The sequence below is a fragment of the Abrus precatorius genome, unplaced genomic scaffold, assembly GCF_003935025.1.
Source record: "Abrus precatorius isolate BTA unplaced genomic scaffold, Abrus_2018 Scaffold4, whole genome shotgun sequence".
Classification (NCBI taxonomy): Eukaryota; Viridiplantae; Streptophyta; class Magnoliopsida; order Fabales; family Fabaceae; genus Abrus; species Abrus precatorius.
Window position 1 is genome coordinate 5,611,156 of NW_020874384.1, and position 20,444 is coordinate 5,631,599.

Genomic DNA, 20,444 nt, shown 5'->3' on the forward strand with positions numbered 1-20,444 from the left:
TCCTAAGTCATCAGTTATAATTTCTCGATGATTAGTTGTATTAATTCACATACATTTGAATAAAGTAATTGAGAATCGACCATGATAGTTAATATCAATAATTTCTGTCAATTTTCCATAATAAGGCACACCACCAAATTGCATCTGATCACTACTACTTGCATAGGTTCTTGTCCCAAATGTCCCAAACACTCCACTGTTTTGTGTTTTAAGCCCTTGGTCTTGTTCCAATATACGAAACTTTAATCCTTTAACATTGTATGCACTATAACGCTTTGCACAATCAATTGAACCCATAGCTAAAAACTTTAAATCATCATAATAGGATTCATTTGGTGCATCTTTTTATTTATAATAAAAAAATGAAGTGAGAAAATATTACTATTCAATGAAATCAAATGACAAGAATATAATTAAACTTATTCAATGAGAAAATCATTGAACAAATTCTCTATGAACCCTCCTATCTATCTCAGAGGATAATCGTGTGCAACTTCTTAATTGTCGACACAATACGTTTCTAAATTCCCTACATAAAACACATAGGTAATTGCATATTTGTACTTTAAGAGAGTATGAATTTATAATAAATTATCAAATAAGATTACTTAATGAAGAAACGACTCAACTTCTCTACAATTGGTCAATACATGACAATGTGCTTGTAATTTTTTCTTTGAAGATAAATTGAAGTAACTAAAGCCACCAACTTCTCTACAATTGGTCAATTTGTAACTTTTCTATAATACATATTATATTTTTTTATATTAATAAAAAAATTATCTATTATATCTATTATTATAACACATGTCTAAATTAGTTTAATTTTTATTAGTTAAGTGTTACATTAACGTTTAGAAATGAAATTTTAAAATAAAATGTTGCTAAATGATATTCTCTTCGTGACTGTTTACCCTTTTGTAATGCAATTTTTCTTACATTTCAAATATTCGAGTCAATTGAGAAATTTCAAATTAATGAACTACAAAAATAGTACTTTCTTTATCTAAAACTAGTTAAGGTTGTGACAGAAGAATTAAAAAATATATTTATTTATTTTATTTTTAGTAAAAGTATTATAAAATTTATTGTTACGCTCATTTTAGAATTTGTTTATGTAAACTTTAAGATAATAATTATTTTAAAGATAAAATAGAAAAAAATAATTCCACCTTAAAATTATAAAGTAATTATTATTTTAAAAATATATTATTTTTCATAAATAGAAGAAGTATTCAAGGGAATGTGCATGCACAAGCTTACTAATTAATGAAGTTTGTTTTTTATTAAGAAAAATACTCAATAGCAACTAATTAATCAAGTTACGTAATTTATGCGCGCACTTAGTTGATCAATTAATGATTAACATTATGTGACTCAATTAACCACATTATTTTTTCAAGTATAACTAACATTTGGTTTCGTTTTTCAGCTATATAAAACATTGATTAGATAATCGAAACTAAATTTGATAAAACAAATTGTTAAGTAACAATTAATTATGTCTGATACAGATCTTGACACAATCATAACAAGTTGAAAAAGTATTTCTCAGAAAAATATTATGTAAAGCTGAAAAAGTATAAGAAAATAATTTTTTTATATATTTAAATATTTTGTTATGAGTAAAAAATAATATCTTTTTGAGTCCACTACAAAAATTTTTACACAAAATTGTGAGATTCTGAGTGGAAAGCTTGTGATTTTTTTAAAAGTTTTGTGTATTTTATTAAAAATATAAAAATAATTAAAAACTACACAATTAAAAAATAAATTTTAATTTTTCGTTAAAATAAAATTTATTTTTATTGTAAATTTTTTGTATAAATTAATGTTTTAATTATCTTTTTTTATTCATCCAAATAAGTAAAATAAAAAGTAACATATTTTATATAATTTTTATTCATCTAAATAACATATTTTTATCTCATTTTTTTTTATATATTTTTCATTTTATTTATTTATTTTCTTTCTACTCATTTTCTATTTTATCCAAAACATTAATGTCTGTTTTCTGTAAACACGCACGCAGACAAAACTTTTACATCACTTAATCTTGTAAAATTTTTACGGGCAAATGACCAAACTTAGGAAAAGAAATTTACTTCCCGATACATATGCTATATCCTTTCAGAATAAAAGGTTTTATTAATCCTCTTAATATTTTACGAAAAAGAAAAGGAAATAAATATTTAATATTTTATTTAATAAGTAAAATAATTATTAATAAAAAATTATTGTAAGAAAGTTTTTTATTCTTACTTATATAGCTATAACAGTTTCATTAAGAATTATGATTAAAGAACTTATAAACAAATTTGTATCATTAATAATATTAAACATTATACTTTTTAATAAAAAAATATTTATAATTTTTGAAGCGTTACTACTCCTTTTGAACAAAATGATATAGATATAAAGGCATTTTCAAACTGACAACAACAAGCATGGTGTACACGGATGCAGCTGTAAGCCTCACATTAATTTCCTTTACTTGCCACCCATATGCCTCTGATCTGTTCATACTCAAGCCATTAAGTCTTTGTATCTTTCTCTCTCTTCATAATTTTCTCATGTTCCTAATTCATTTGATGAGAGCATTAATAGTTAGTTGTTTGGTATTTGTTGTCAATCACTCTAGATGGTTAAGTTTCTCTCTATCTCTTTTAAGTTTATTTTATGTTAGGCTCCATCTTCAGGTCAAACTTCTTTAGCTGCAGATCAACATGGAGATAGAGGCAGCCAGTGATAACAACAAAGCCACCAACTGGGGTGCTTCTGAGAGGGAACTTGCTTACACTGGCTTTGATAGGGGAAGCTTCTTGGCTTGGGAAGATCTTAGAGTTGTTCTTCCAAACTTTGGAAAGGGACCAACCAAGAGGTTGCTTAATGGCCTTAATGGGTATGCTGAGCCTGGCAGAATCATGGCTATTATGGGTCCTTCTGGCTCTGGAAAATCCACCCTTCTTGATGCACTTGCAGGTTTACTTGTTATTAATTTCATCATTTCCTTGTCTCTCTCTCTCTCTCTCTCTCTCTCTCTGTGCTGCAGCTCCTTTCATGCTAACATGACACTGCTCATTTACATGATTTACTTTTATATTTTTCAAAACAAAATATTATTTTTGTTAAAAAAAATTCAACCTTTTCTTGTCTTCTCACTGTCTAGCTAGTGGTAATTATAGATACATTCTTTTTAATCAATTGGGGCTATAGAATATTGGATTTTGGATCTTTCCATATTGAGATTCTTCCTTGGGATTGTTTAATTAAAACCACGGTTCTTTTAAATGTGTTAAATTGTCTTCAAAGTTGATGTTAAAATTTTCCTTAAAACTATAAATCGTTTAGTCTGTTGAATTTACTAAATTCAACTTTTCCCCACTCCAACACAGCCCAAGGGACTAAGGGCCCTTGTTTTAAATATGGGTTGGTCCGTGGTGGGGTATGGTGTCGTTATCTCCAATTACGTACCATGCATGACAAGAATACACCATCCAGGTTCCCGGGATCAAGAAACTATATTGCTATTCTGATAATATTTAAATTAATTTTTACACTTTAAATACCAAAAAAACAAAAAGACAGATAAAAGAAGTGATGGTGATTTTTTTTCCTTTTCATGTTTTGAGGTTTCTGTTTTTTCACGTGAGTTTAATTTTGCACTTTTTGCTGTAGTTGGCTTTAATCAAAGCAACGTCGCGGTGGTTACCATTTGATTCTTCATTCATTTACTTCCGAAATTTTTGATAGTTGACGTTGACAAGGACAAGTTAATTGTTTTCTATACATTATGGTTGATGCGTCTTCAATTTTGGTAGTTGGAATGATAGGATTAGAATTACATGCTGAATTATGTAACCTAACTAATGGATTTTGCAAGGTCTTATTTAATGAATATGACAATTTAGTTTTCTGTGAACTGTGATATATACCACTATTCCAAAAACCGACACTATGGCTAGACACGTAATGGTGTTTTCACTGTAAGTATATGACGGTAACATTACCAAATACCAACTTTCATGGAAATCGACACAGTGCGCTTTAAGCCCAATGGTCCATGCTGGGACCATACTGAGTTGGTTGCTCGTTACAGGTTTTGTCTGGTCATTTACATTGCATGGCTATGCGTTTGGACTCAGTCTTGTCTTGACACTTCTACCTAACATGAGTAACCTCTCAGAGTTTAATATGATATAATTTATCATTATTGACAAAATTAAAAAGAATTTTTCATTCATTGTCCAGTGATCTTTGATGATATTTCAACCCTATATGAATGATTAATTAAGTTGGTGTTTGGTTTGTTTTTGCTTTCATTTTAAGTTTATATATTTCAATTAATAATGGTAAAAATAATTTTTTATTTCTATTATTTCTTTCCTAAAATCTTTAAAATAAGAAACATAGTACTATTTTTTTGTAATAATTAATAAAAATATATCAATTAAAAAAATAAAACCAAACACCTTATGATAAATAAATATTATTTATATAGTGTATCCGCACCCCTTGTTATTTGAAATTTGTCTTCAGTGGCAGACGTGTACCTTTTTTTTCCCCTCTTTCTGAATAAGACGTGTGTAGTGTATGTGCAAAATGCACACTTCATAATCATCTAAACGAATCAAGAAAAAATGTTGTGTTGTGTAATAGTTCCTGTAATATTTTTCCTCCAATTTTACAACTAGTGTAGTGTCGTTGTTGTACTTCATGAAATAATAAGCATCATCAGTTTCCTCACCATTCAGAAGCTAACAAATTATTTCAGGACACACCATTAGAGAGTTATCATTATGGAAAACATGTGATAAATTTTTAGATTATGTTTTGAGTTAAAGAGTGTACTTAGTTGTATCTGTATGATGCCACATATTTCTATAAATTGGCAACTTAATGGTTTTTCTGTCCTATATTTAATACAATTTTATGAATATTTAAATGTCTTGATATTGTCGCAGGTAGACTCTCAAAAAATGTGGTTATGACAGGAAATGTTCTTCTCAATGGAAAGAAGAAAAGCCTAGGCTATGGTGCTGTTGTAAGTAAAGTAACAAATTTTCAATATATTACCATCGTCTTGGGTAATCCAATATCTACTTTCTGTTTATATTGTGTTAGCCCTAGTTATAATTTTTAGAGGACTACATATCGATTGAAATGTTGCTGAGCAATAATTATCATTTATCTCAAAATTCAGAAATGGATGCTTATCTCTGGTTCTTAACAAAAAAGTTGTCTTTATAAGTAGCTGTGTTTATAATGATGTTAGAACAGTCAGAAAAATAAGGTAATCACAATTTATCGTTGTAGGATGATTAAGGTTTAATTTAGAAAAACTTCTAGAGAAGTTATTGTAGGAAAACAATTAATATAAAAAATGAATAAAACTTCTTTTATAAATTAAAAACAACTTATCGCTTAAAATTTTTGTAAAGTTAAATGACAGAATTTCTTCATAACATATGAAAGTAATTTTATTATTTTTTATGTTAATTTTTTTCTTAGTAAAGAAATCTCTAGGAATTTTGGATGTTGAACTGAATACATTTTGAAAGAAATACTATTGAAGAGCAATGAATTTGAGTTTGCGTTGGGGAGTATTCTCCTAAAAGTGATTTTGCATAAAATAAATTTTGAGAGTCATTACCAAAATATATTGAAGGTATTTAAATATTTTAAGTCTGAATGAACATGCATCTGAGCCATATTTACTTTTCATGTTGAAACTTAAGGCTTATGTAACACAAGAGGATGTGCTGCTGGGAACTCTCACTGTGAAGGAAACGATTTCTTATTCAGCTAATCTACGTCTTCCAACAACAATGACGAAAGAAGAAGTTGGTAGCATAGTGGATGGAACAATCATAGAAATGGGTCTCCAAGACTGTGCTGATAGGTTGATTGGTAATTGGCACTTGAGAGGTATAAGTGGAGGGGAAAAGAAGAGACTTAGTATTGCACTTGAGATCCTTACAAGGCCTCGCTTACTGTTTCTTGATGAACCCACAAGTGGCCTTGACAGTGCCTCTGCATTCTTTGTTGTTCAAACTCTTAGAAATGTTGCTCGTGATGGAAGGACAGTTATCTCTTCCATTCACCAACCCAGCAGTGAAGTATTTGCACTCTTTGATGACCTTTTCTTACTATCTGGTGGTGAAACAGTTTATTTTGGAGAAGCAAAAATGGCAGTTGAGGTATAATTATATCTTTCATGGACATGGTAAATATGAATATTCTTGAAGTGGTTGTTTTTACCTCTTTCTTTTGTTGGTTAATTATAGTGATTATTTTCATGTTAGACTTGGGCACCAAAGTATATATGGAGTGTGTTCTGATATCAACTTTAAACACTTGTCCAATAAGCTCTCATTCTACAAGGGATTTATATGATGAACTTGACTATGAAATTTAATAAGCTTGTTGAAATAAGCTGAAAAGAGGCAAATTATTTTCACAAGCTATTCCAATCGCACCTATGACCATGTTAGGCCTGTCTAGTTTGTTAGTTTAATATTTTGTGCTTAGAAACTCTTCTTCAATGCCTTATTTTTTCAATTTCTTTTTACAGTTTTTTGCTGAAGCTGGTTTTCCTTGTCCACGTAAAAGAAACCCTTCTGATCACTTCCTACGATGCATCAATTCTGACTTTGACATTGTGACAGCTACACTGAAGGGATCTCAAAGAATTCATGTACGTCTTAGTTATTAATTCTAACAGTGCACTCTCTCGTTTATTTTATATGTGAGTACTTATCCCATGCCCCCTTAAACTCTTTCATGGGTGAAACAGATTTTAATATACATATGCTCCTATCTCAATTTAAAGTATGGAACCAAAGATGTGTATATATTACTTGTTGAATTTTCCCTTTTGAATTAAGGTCTCGTTTGTTTGTTTTTTATGGCTATACTAATTCATCGAGTTTCTCTCTCTTTTTTTTTTCTTATTAGGATATTCCAAATTCATCAGATCCTTTCTTGAATTTGGCCACAGCAGAGATTAAGGCAATGTTAGTTGAGAAATATAGGCGTTCAACGCATGCCAGAAAAGCCAAGAACAGAATTCAAGAACTGTCTACCGATGTATGTTTTTCTAAATTCGCTCTACACTTGATTAATTCAACTGATCCCTATTCCAAACTGAATTCCATAGGGTATTGTGTTATTCATTTCATAAAAAATAAGGTTTGATAAATTTCCGTTGTATTATTCTACTTAGGCCTGATTTTTCTTACTGAAACATACCATATAGCACAATCACATGTAACTTCTACTTGTATATTCACGCTGCAACTTGCTCCCATTAGTACATCATGCTATAAATCAGCAAGCACTTAAAGTTTTTTTTTAAAATATTCTCCTAAGTTTTTAATTCACTTTTTGATGGCTTCACTACATTTGATGCCATTATGATCAAATATTAATTCTATTATTGATTAATGTAACACAGGAAGGGCTTGAAACTGCAACACAACATGGAAGTCAAGCTAGTTGGTGGAAGCAACTCTTCACTTTGACAAGGAGATCGTTTGTGAACATGTGTAGAGATGTGGGTTACTACTGGTTGAGGATTATAATTTACATTATTGTATCAATATGTGTTGGAACCATTTATTTTGATATTGGCTATAGCTACACTTCAATCCTGGCCCGTGGTGCCTGTGGTGCATTCATATCAGGATTTATGACATTCATGTCAATTGGGGGATTTCCATCATTTATTGAAGAAATGAAGGTAACACTGTTATAAAATCATTTTTTTTAACATATGGAGCATCGTAGAGGATAAAAAGTTACACAAAGTAAATTTTTATTAAAAATTACATAATTCAATGCATTGATACTATTAAATGTTACAATTTTCAATAAAAAGATATTATACATGATTTCTTATTCTACACAATGTTGCACATGTTAAAAAATTGTCATAAAATTTGATTTGGGAAATGTGACAAGTTAATCTGAGCTGATAAAGTTTTCATCATTAAAATATCCTTTGATTAATTTGTATATTGTGGTTATGCACAGTTGGTATATAGAAATCATGTTTATTTAGGCTTATCATGGTTTTTTTCATATGAAACAGGTTTTTTATCGAGAGAGGCTTAACGGATATTATGGAGTTGCAGCATATATCTTAGCCAACTTCCTTTCTTCATTCCCATTCTTGGTTGCTATTGCTCTTACTACTAGCACCATCACTTATAACATGGTGAAATTCCGACCAGGAATCATTCACTTTGTGTTTTTCACTCTCAATATCTATAGCTGCATCTCCGTAATTGAGAGCCTCATGATGGTTGTAGCTTCACTAGTTCCAAATTTCCTCATGGGAATAATTACAGGAGCTGGAATAATAGTAAGAATAAAATGTCTACCCTTGTTAAATGAAAATTCTACTGAAAAATGACACATACTTTAATATTCCATTATTGGTTTTTCATGCAGGGAATCATGATGATGACCTCCGGATTCTTCAGGTTGCTGTCTGATCTTCCAAAGCCCGTTTGGCGCTACCCAATTTCATACATCAGTTATGGCTCATGGGCAATACAGGTACTTAATTTCTCTGTCAAATTGACTTGTGCCTCATTTGTCTAACCATAAAAGATTAATATAACATACTTGTGTTGTTTTAAAATGTGTTATACATGAATTAAAGAAATCCTAAATAAATGTTATTGATGCTTATCAATCTCTTAGAAAAATAATAGCTATTGAACACTAACTTAAATGGACATCCAACAAAATTTGACATGATTAGTAAATAGTTATATTTCTTAGCAATAGATAGATTCTTGACCATGTGTATGAAAAAGAGTTTATTGAGAAAGATGGAATCAACTTGAATAATCTCTACATTTTGTAAGAATTGTTCTCTTGCTATCACATGAAGAATACCCCTGATATATATATATATAAAGAAAGAAGGATAACGTTGAACAAAAGATAGTAAATGCTTTCTTAACTAATGTTATAAAACAATAAATAATTTGAAATTAAAAAAAATGCTAAAATGTCTTGATCTTTAAAAAATTCAAATTGATTTTTAAAGGGATGAATATATTAATAAATTGACAACTTTGACTTGTGTGCTAAAATTACCAACAAATAGATGAAAAGACTAATTCTTATAAGGAAAAAGTTTCAGGAACAAAGCAATATAAATAAAATCCATCTTTCAAGGCCAACTTTTTTTTTTTTTACTTTATCTTAATTCATGACAATGGTCTAACATAAAAAGTAATAAAGGAATTAGATATAAAACGAGTCGTCGTCAAGTAACAACTTAAATTTGGAAAATTACTGGTTAACCGTGACAAGTATGATAGTAGCAAACAGTTGCATATTTATGATTGGTCCCTTGAAGTTACAATGAAAAACATGGGAACAACATGTTGCTATCAGTTCAATTGAAGGATTTATGCCTTATTAACTCTTAAATTACTTCAGACACAAAAAGAAGAAAACAAATTGTGAAGTTCACTACTTACTAGTCAAATTAATGATGCACTTATTTTATGATTTTAATATATGATTTGGAATACAGGGTTCATACAAGAATGACTTGCTTGGGCTTGAGTTTGATCCTATGATACCCGGTGACCAAAAATTGAGGGGAGAATACATCATCACACACATGCTAGGCATTGAATTAAACCACTCAAAGTGGTGGGATTTAGCAGCTCTATTTGTGATTCTCATATTCTACAGGGTTCTATTCTTTACTGTTCTGAAGCTTAAGGAAAGAGCATCCCCATTGTTTCAGACACTTTATGCCAAGAGAACCATACAACAGCTTGAGAAAAGACCCTCTTTCAGGAAGATGCCATCTTTTCCTTCCCAGAGGCATCAACCCCTCCATTCACTTTCTTCTCAAGATGGTCTTGATTCTCCACTCAACTAGAACCACATATTCAACAAAAATGTTATATTTTATGCTGGATTTTCTTATTAGTTGCTTTCACCAGCTAATTAACATACAAAATTGCATTTTCTTTTGTTAGCGTATGTATAGAGCAAATGTTTTTATAACCGTTTAAGGTACAAACAGACAAATGGGACAATGTGCCCTTCCATCACATTTTTTTTCTTTCAATTAAGATCTCTAAACTGAAATAATTACTTGTACAAATGCAGGTATCCCTAGTTCATTGTCCTTAGCCTTCTGAATATCAGGTTGAAACTTTGTTGGTTAGATGAATACCTGCATCAAACGAAGTCGAAATTAATGATGATATAATATAAAATACAAGAGTTTTGATACGATGCCTGAAAATGTTTATCATTCGCATGCTGAAGCTGAAGGTGTTGTTATTTAAATGTATCCACAAGTATATATGCTCTCATAAATTTATTCAACCCCCCCATAACTGTTGTCAGTTATCAGAAAAATGATAATTAAACTCGTGAGAACAGGAGTCCCACATTGGTTGGAGAGGGAAAAATACAAGAAGATGTCGATTTAAGTCTGTCCACTGTGGACCAATAAAAGTTTGTTAGTTCAGCTTATTATGAGTTGCCAGTTGAACAAATTAACCATGTCCTCATTTTTTTAATTTATAATTGCATCAATAATATAATATTATGTAAAATTATTAATTCGTTATCATATTAAAGTATTTGATATTATATCTTGATAAAATTCATCCCATTTCTATTTGACCCTTTAATATATTAAAAAAATGTTTATTTTTATATGAAAAAATAATTTTATTAAAAAGTTTAATTCAAATAAATAAATGTTAATTTAAAAAAGAAGTTAATAGATTGGTCGAACCCATTACGAGTTTTTTTTTTTTCAATCATTACGAGCCTAACCGACATGAATTAACCATTTTTTTTTTAAATTGAATCAAATTAAGATTGGATCCATTTTAAAAATTCAACTTACACCATATATTAGGCTCTATTTAAAGCAAGTCATTCAATTCAGTCCATTTTGACACTTTCTAAACGGGATTATTTTACTTATTAGGGTTAATTGAGAAACAATTTTTCAATTTAGGGTTTTTGCAAAATAACTTCTTTGTCTGGACAGAGAATGATATGTGTCTAATGTGTCGTTACACATTATCAATACTATTATTATTATTTTTTAAATACAAGGATCATAAAATAAATAACTGGCACAAGCTTTGAATGACATGTGTCACGATGAATAACGGTAAAAAAATTTTAAAAATCTATCAATAGCTAGTTTGGAGACACATGGCAACATGTAAGAGTGTTGTGTGTTAGCATTGCCAAGCCTGACACATTTAATTGGTCCACGTGACATTTCTCCTAAATGGTTAGGCTTTACCTTCATCTTCGTTCTCCTTCTTTAATTTTGTAAACACACACACTCTAGATAAGAGTTTTGCTCGAAAATTATGCAATTAACGTGGTGATTTCACTGTTTTGACATTGTGCAAGGTGAAAAGAAATTATTTTGTGTTAAAAATAAATTTTAATTTATTATTTTTTTACGTTACAAAAAACTTTTTAGAGAGCCACGACATTTTCATTTGGAACTGGTAGGAGTGAATGGTGCTAGATACAACAACAAGAGGTTTGTAAAAAATTAATTTCAAAATATTTATTTTATATTTTATTGTATTTATAAATTTTTAAAATAGGATTTTGTATTTAGAAAATAGAAAGGAAAGTTTCAAGGTTTATCTTTAATTTAAATTTATATTTTTTGTAGGTTAAATTTATTGTTTTTAAATTAAAACGATGGAAATAAAATTTATTATATAATTGTAATATTGTAAATATAAAAAATATAAACAAAATTAAATGTGAATAAATAGAGAAATGGAAAGTATTAAAATTATATAAATATATTGAATAGAATTGGAATTTGATTGTTCCTAGATTAATAAATAATATATGTGAGTAATTAAAATTAAAATTATAGAAATGAGATGTAGTAGAAATAATTATTTTTTATAAAAAATAGAGAATTGGTTAATTTTGTAAAACTAATAAAGGAAACATATTATGTTATATAATTAAGAATTAGGTTTTTCAAAGGTAAAATTATTGTTATAAATTAATGAAATATAAATTAAAATTAAGATAATAATAAAGAGGCCATATTATTGATATAAAAAAATTGTCATAATTTTGTTAATAGGTTAATTTGGGAAATTTTTGAAATGCAGACAAATCGAAAAAATAGTAAGTAATTTAGAGTTGTGAAATTTGAAAATCAAAATAGTCATCATAGTATTTATAAATTAGATTAATTGGAATAATAAATTGAGTGTGACATTTTTTTGTATAAATTACAGTAGTTGTAATATTATTGACGTATTTATTTAATTTTCAAATAATAAAAATGTAATTATAATATGTTATATTAGTTGCTAAATGCTAATTCATATTGAAATTATTAATAAAAATATATAAATATATGGTTTAGAATTAAAAGTTGAATGTTAGTAGATTAAGAAAAAAAAAAACCTGTGAGAGTGATGAAAATGAAATGTTACAGTGCAGTTATTTATATTTAAAATAGCATATTGTTGAATTTTGTAAGATTAGTAAAAAAAAACCAGGGGAGGTTATATAATTAACAATTAGTAAATTTGTAATATAATTAATACAATTTTAAGAAGTGTATTTTTAATTAATTATTAATTGTTGATTTATTTATTTATTATATATTAAAGAAAATTTAAGACCTTATTATATGTTATATAAGTTGTTAAATTCAATTTAATACATAACTTAATAATAATAAAAGAAATTTAATTATAATAAGTCATATAAGTTGTCAAGTGGTAATTAATACATCATTTAATACTAATAAAGGAAATTTATTTATAATAAGTCATATAAGTTGATAAATGCTAATTTATTCATAACTTATGAATAATAAAGAAAATTTATTAAATTATGTCATATAAGTTAATAAGTGGTAGCTAATACATTTCTTAACTCAATTAAATTATTGTAATTATAATAAGTCATATAATTTGTTAAATGGTAATTAATACATAAATTAATAATAAATATGCATATAAATAAATTGTTTAGAATAAAAAGTTAATTGCTATTAGATTAAGAACAGAAAATTCTGATTAAAATTTTTAAATGTTAAAAATAAATATAATTGAATTAATTATTGTTATTAAAAAATAGTAATGAAGAACAAGACTAATGGAGAGAGAAATGACTTTTCTTTCTCTACTAGGGTTTGCTCAACCTTATGCCCTTTTCCTCTAGAAAGAGTTGCCACTAGCAAAGGCTTATTTCATAGGCTCTCCTTAGAAGCTTCGAGGGCTCTCACCTTTTCTCCTCTATTTTATGGAAGAAAGCTCTATGGTGCGTTCAGAGGCTAATAAACACTCCACATAAGAAACCAATCTTATGTTTCGCAGAAAGAAGAAAGTCAAGATGAAAGTCACAACTAATCAGGGAGATCTGTCCTCTCATATGCAAGAAGACCCACTCAATGATTCCCCTAAAAATCAAGTTCTATCTAGACCTTGTTCCTCTATTTGCATGTCGTATAAAGATAAAATCCTTGCATCAAAAGAAATAAACATGATCTTAGGAGATGACTAAATAGTTAGATCTATGTTAGAAGAGTTTAATATCCCTCAAGAGAGTGAGGTTTCTAGTCATAATCTGAATGATTTCTAAGATTTGTGCCCCAAAATTAAAATACCTTTGGAAAATGATGAACAATGGTAATGTAACATATTTTAAGTTTACATTTATATTTTTATTTTAATTTATAAACACCTTCCATATGCTTTATTTTTAGATTTTTTTATAATTTTCTAGTTATTTGAATAAATTGAGCTTGTTATAAATAAATGCTTTAATTTTGTATTTTCGGTTATTCTGGCCTCTAACTACTCTTTTAGCCATAACTTTTTCTATAGATATCGCTTTTGGTTGATTTTAGTTGCATTGGATTCTACACATCCAGGGCTTCAAAATGCATATATGAATAACTGGATTTGGAGTTATTTTTAATTTTTTATGATTTTCTGAAGTTGAAGCAAATTTGTTGAATATTGTTATGGATTACATTTAGACTTTTATTATTTAATAATTGTATTTAGGCTTTTAGATATTATTAAGGCCCGAATTTTGGCCACTTAATTTATCCTAATCAGAACTTATAAATAGACTAATAAGGTTCTAAATTAAGATGTGCGATTAGACACTTGGAGTTTTTGAGATTTGGTCAAAATACAAATCCTTGTTTTTACTTTCTCTCGAAGTCTTTCATTCTTTTTTCATTCTCGCGTGGGTTAAGTGATTCAATGAAAGACTAAACTTCTCGTTCAATCTGTGGAATTAAGGTGTGCGATTAGACACTTGGAGTTTTTGAGATTTGGTCAAAATACGAATCCTTGTTTTTACTTTCTCTCGAAGTCTTTCATTCTTTTTTCATTCTCGCGTGGGCTAAGTGATTCAATGAATGACTAAACTTCTCGTTCAATCTGTGGAATTAAGGTGTGCGATTAGACACTTGGAGTTTTTGAGATTTGGTCAAAATACGAATCCTTGTTTTTACTTTCTCTCGAAGTCTTTCATTCTTTTTTCATTCTCGCGTGGGTTAAGTGATTCAATGAATGACTAAACTTCTCGTTCAATCTGTGGAATCCACATGTTGTACATCCAATTTATGTTCTGAGCCAAATTGCTTCGAATTTGTTCCCTTTTTCTCTAATATCAAATTTGTGTATTACAATCGTGATTAACTTTTCTGTGATTAGAATTCAAATTAGGATTCAATTGATATTCTAATTTGATAATTAATTAAGTTAGGTTAATAATAATTTGATTTAATTTGTGACCTAGTTTAATTAGGTTATTTGATTGAATTAATAATTGAATGGGTAAACATTCAAACTCGGATTAAAATATTTAGATACTGTGATAATCGAAGTTACATGAATTTGATATTCTGTGAATTGATATTTCTTCATTTGTTTTTATTCAATTTTATTATGTTCGTAGTTTAATTTAATTAATTTGCAGATTTCAAATCCACAAAAGTTTACTCGCATTCTTTAAAAGAAAACTTAAAATTGAATTTAATTAAAAATGTGTCTCTGTGAATTGACTTAGGTTTAGCTCTATACTACAAAATCCTTAAAGAACTTAGTTGTTTTGATAGTGACTCAATATCGTCTATCAAATTGGCATCGTTGCCAAGGATACGTTGTCAGTTTTGATTCGTTTTAGAATTTATTATTGCTTTTTCACTGTTTACAAATTTTGCATAATTTGATTTGTTTTGCTATTTTGATTTGTAGGCTTTTGTTTCTGTTTCAATTTCTATTTGCAATTTGGTATCTTTTTATTTTACATTAGTTCATTTGTTTAGGTGTGTTTAATTTTAATTTTAATTTTTGTCATTAAAAAGGTTAAATAAAAAAATTTGCATTCTAATTGTTTATTAAATGTTGCAAGTTGTTTCTATGAACTAATTGTTTAATTTTAGCTTATGAACAATGGTGTTCACCCTAGAAATATATCCTAAGAGTAAAGCTTTTAACAAAATCCATTAGTTTCAATTTCCTTCATAAAAAATTGGGAAATCTGTGGGAGGAAAAATGGAAACCTTCAAGTTCTGGACCTGAATAATTATTACTACGTAGTTAAGCTTAAGAGCTTAAATGATTATAAATTTACATTATATAAGGGGCCTTGGTTAATTCTGGACCACTACCTTCTAGTTTAGAGGTGGAAACCTTTGTTTAGACTTAGAGATTTTAACCTCAAAGAATAACAGTCTAGATTTGTTTCTCAGATTTACCTTTAGAATTATATAATGAAAAATTCCTTGGCAAGTGGGGCCTATCTGGGGTCCATGTTAAAAATAGATCCTCATACTTTCTTAGTTTCTAGAGAAAAATTTGCTAGAATCTATGTTGAGTTAGATCTGAATAAAAAGCTTGTTCCCTCATTTAAAGTTTTAGGTCAAGAATTTAGAGTTGAATACGAGGATTTACACCTTATTTGTTTTTCTTGTGGTAGATATGGTCATAGGTTGGACTCTTGTGTTAAGAACCCCAAATATACTCAAAATCCCAATGGCTCAGTTACCTCTGAACCTAAGACTAATATTGATGATAATATAGAGCCCTTAACAACTAACTTAGAGTAGGATTCCTGCTTATAATGGGAAAGGAAAGGAGCATCTTTGTGGTTCTAGGTTTGATGTGTTGGGTGATCCTGATAAAAGGAAATTGCATGAGGCACCTATGGACCTTAATGATTCTATTAGAAATAAAAAGTTGGAAAATTTTGGGGAGACAAATAGGGGTATTCATGGTAAATTTAAAATTGTAGGGAAAAGTGTATTAAAATCTATTAATCCTACCAATTCTAAAAAGAGTAATCAACCTAAGCATAATATTAAGATAGAAAAAAGTAATGAGGAAAGTAGAGAGCTTGGTTAATCTGAAAATAGAAGTTGTCTGATTATAGGGAAACAAGCTTAACTAAAAATATGGATAATGATAAAGAAATTTTCTTTTTTATAAAGACCTTACAAAAAGAAATTATTCAGAATGCTTTCGTGCAATGTTCTATCCAAAATCTTAGGTATAGGTCTAGGATTTAACTGGGAATCCCATAAATTCCTATATGGCAATTTTCTTAGAAAATCCCCTGATATTATGCCTTTCTATCTTTGACCCAAGGCAAGTTCCTACCAAGAGCAATATTAAGCATCTTGAGGATGCTTCCTAACTCCCTATTTTTGTCATATGAGTTTTTATTTTTAATTATGAGGGTGTTGGGGGTAAATCTTTTGCTAGGATAGTTAATGACCTGATTGACATGTATAAACTTGATTTCATTACTTTGTTTGAGAAAGTGGATGTTCCATCTAGACCTTGTTCCTCTATATATCTGTATTAAGAAAATTAAGCTAGATGGTAATGTAAAAGTGGATGTTATTGGCTTCTTAGATGACATTTAGTGTCTTTAGAATATTAGTAGGATTAAAGCGTCTATTTTTGATACATCCAAATTTGAAATTCACCTGAATATTAAGAGTGTTGGCAAGGAGGATTAGATTTTATCTTCCATATATATTAGTCCCATAGATAGATTAAAAGCTGAGTGTTGGAAGAAATTAGTTGACCTCGGTCAAACCATTAACCTTCCTTAGTGTCTTACAGGAGATTTTAACACTATCCTATATACCAAAGAGAAAGTAGGTGGTAAGGATGTTAATGTTTATCAAATGAATAAATTTGTTGATTGCTTAAACCAATGTAACCTTTTTGATTTGGTATTTAAAGGAAATCTCTTTATGTGACAGAGAGGTAATTTAAAAGAGAGGATAGATAGGGTAGTTGTTAATGAGAGGTTGAACTGGGTTTTTCCCAATAGCTCTATTATTCACATACCTGTCCTTAAATATGATAATATAGGTCTCTAGCTCAAAATAAAGGGTAAAAACTATGGGATAGAACATAATAAAAATTTTAAATTTCTAGTTCCTTGGGTCTCTCATCCTGACTTTAGTAACCAGGTCAAAAACTCTTGGATTCCCTTTTATTCTTGGACTAAGAATATGAATAGATTTATAACTAATATTTTTAGCTGGAACAAAAATATGTTCGATAGTATTTTAATCAAAAGAGAAGATTGTTTAGCAGAATTGAGAGGCCCAGGGGAATAACCTTTACCTTACTAATCTCATGAAAATATTTTGACAGGAAAGAGACTTATTGGTATCATCATCACAGGACACACTAGCTTAAATTAAGGGATCAAAATAATTGTTTTTTCACAAAGTTGCTATTATTAGAAGGAAAAAGAATATTTTTTAAGCTCTGAAAGACAACTTTGATCACTGGGAGTTTGATATTGAAATTTTAAAATCTCTGGCTCTAAAATATTTCAAGGATATTTACTTTGATCCCTGACCTAATATCCCTGACCTCAATACAAAAACTTCTTTTTCCCCTTTAAAGGAATCTGATAGAATTAGATTAGATGATATTATCTCTCTTGAAGAGATCAGAACCTCCTTGTTTAGCATTGGAAACTTCAAGTCCTTTGGTCTTAATGGGCTACATACTTTGTTCTTCAAAAGTCAATGGAATACTTTAGCTCCATTCCTGTTAAACTTTGTCAAAGATTTTTTGACAATCCGGCTAATATTAGGGTTGTTAATAAAACTGGAATTACATTAATTCTTAAGATTGAGAAGCCTGAGTTTATTCACCAATTTAGACCTATTTATTTGTGCAATGTCAGTTATAAAATAATTACCAAAATTATTACTAATATAATTAGAGGGGGCCTTACCATACTTAATATCTAATAACCAAACCAATTTTGTCCCTGATAGGTAGGGCATTGATAATGTTATGATTTTATAAGAGCTCACACATTCCTTCTCTATCCTTAGGAATAGAAATGGATACATGATTATCAAGCTGGACTTAGAGAAAGTATATGACAAGCTTAAGTGGTCTTTTATAAATAATACTTTCTAGAAAATTGGTATAAACATTAATCTTGTTGATATTATTAATTATTGTATATCTTCTCCCTCTATGTTTATTAACTGGAACAATGGTAAAACTGCCTTTTTTAATCCCACTAGAGGCATTAGACAAGGGGACCCTCTCTCTCCTTAGAGTAATCCTTGCTCAATCTAGTCTCATAAGTATTCCTGCTTATGTAATACAGTCCTAATTAATCCCATCATCTATCTATCATACAATTAATAGCTTATGCAAGCAATTTATTTAGGATTATTTAAAAGGAAAAAAGTGTCATATGATAACCTGGGCCACAATCTGTAAACCTAAATCTGAAAGGGGGTTAGGGTTTAAAGATCTGCATACTTTGAATAAAGCTTACCTCATGAAGCTTTGGTGAAGGATTTATACATCCTTTTTTGCATTATGGGCTCAAGTTCTATATAAGAAATATAATTTTTTCCATTTGTCAAAATCCTTATCTAGGCAAGGTAGGAAAACCTCCAATGTGTGGACTAGTTTGTCCTTTATCTGGTCTGTTTTCTCTTAGGGTCTTGGTTGGATAATTGGGATGGCATGAGATCAAAATTCTGGTATGATAACTAGTGTCTTGATGTTGGCTATTGGAATAATTATGCTATTAACCCTTTTTCTGAATGAGATTTGGTTGTTAATGTTGCCTTGATCTCTATTCATGGGGTCTAGAAGTTGGATAAGTTAGCTGTTATCCTTCTTGAACAGATTTGTACGATGGTGACTAATTTTGAACCTCTTTCAAATTCTTTAGGGCATGACTCAGTATTTTGGAACAAGACCAACAATGGTATTTTTTTTTTCTCTAAAAGTTACTTATTCTTTATTATTTTTTCCAAATATATCTTTTGCTAGTTGTCATAACCTGTTTGACTCAATGTGGAAGTGGGAAGGACTTCCTAAAATTAGACTGTTTCTCTGGAAAATTGTCCATAATAAATTACTAGCCAACCTGGAAAGGCATAAATAAGGTATGACTTCTTCATTTCTCTATGATAGATGTGGTGAGGATGATGAATCTGTCACCATTGGGTCCTTTCTTTAGTAAAGGAATTTTGGATTAAGTAATGTTTAATCTTCCTAATCATAATTCCAACAACTTTTCTCACTGGAGTAGTTTATTTGAGATTATTGTTTGGTACCTGATAAGTCTGTAATTAGGCCTTATTTTACAGCCCATATATTTATATTTGACTCTTTATTTTATTTGGTGCTCACACTAATTTATATATTAATTATGCAGTTTGATATAAAGATGTCATAAGTATACTTTAGGTGTGTTTCAAAAACTTTTTCGGAGGGCAAGTGTACCCATCGAGAAGTAATAAAGGGTTCTTAAATTAAGTTCTCGAAATATCGTCCCACAAGGATTGCTTTCCAATTACTATGAATTTCCTAATTCAATTGTTTAAGCTTCAAAGATATGATATTAATTAAAACAAGAATTTATAAAATTAATTATAAAACTAAGGGCAAGGAATACAATGCACGTCTTGGTTAAACTTATCAGAGAGGAACCTAGGGCATATGGGTTTTCTCATTCAATCCTTTATGTTATTTTTCTGTTTAACTCTAAATCTAATTTCCTTGTGATTACCAATCATTCATACGAATACTATTAATACCCAATGGTCTTGCAATATTAATATTTTTTTTCTCTAAATTAATATCCCCAATGGTTATACAAGATATCAATTTGAGAAAGCTTAAGGAACCTAAGAACTTGTTAATTTAATAACGATTAGAAGAGAAAGATTTGTTTAGTCCACCTAATCTTTTGTCTCATTTTACCCTATAGATCTATTAATTAACCGAAGTATGGTCGCCTGACGATATAATTAATTAGGATTAAGAGAGAGGCATAATAGGATAAAATCTAATAACAAAACGAAAATCAACTTTAGATTCAAATACCAAAATTTCATAAATTCATGAACAATAGTT

The 20,444-nt window shown here is 29.1% G+C and overlaps 1 protein-coding gene across 1 annotated transcript; it reads left to right on the forward strand.

Annotated features, from left to right (window-relative positions):
* Window positions 1–2,582: 2,582 nt before the first annotated feature.
* LOC113864408 (ABC transporter G family member 12-like) lies at window positions 2,583–10,085 on the forward strand. The gene is made up of 9 exons (XM_027498069.1): window positions 2,583–2,982; window positions 4,965–5,044; window positions 5,739–6,200; window positions 6,575–6,697; window positions 6,958–7,089; window positions 7,457–7,741; window positions 8,093–8,365; window positions 8,455–8,562; window positions 9,557–10,085. The coding sequence occupies exons 1-9, from the start codon at window positions 2,727–2,729 to the stop codon at window positions 9,911–9,913; spliced, it is 2,076 nt and encodes a 691-aa protein (XP_027353870.1). The 5' UTR covers window positions 2,583–2,726; the 3' UTR covers window positions 9,914–10,085.
* The last annotated feature ends 10,359 nt before the right edge of the window (window positions 10,086–20,444 follow it).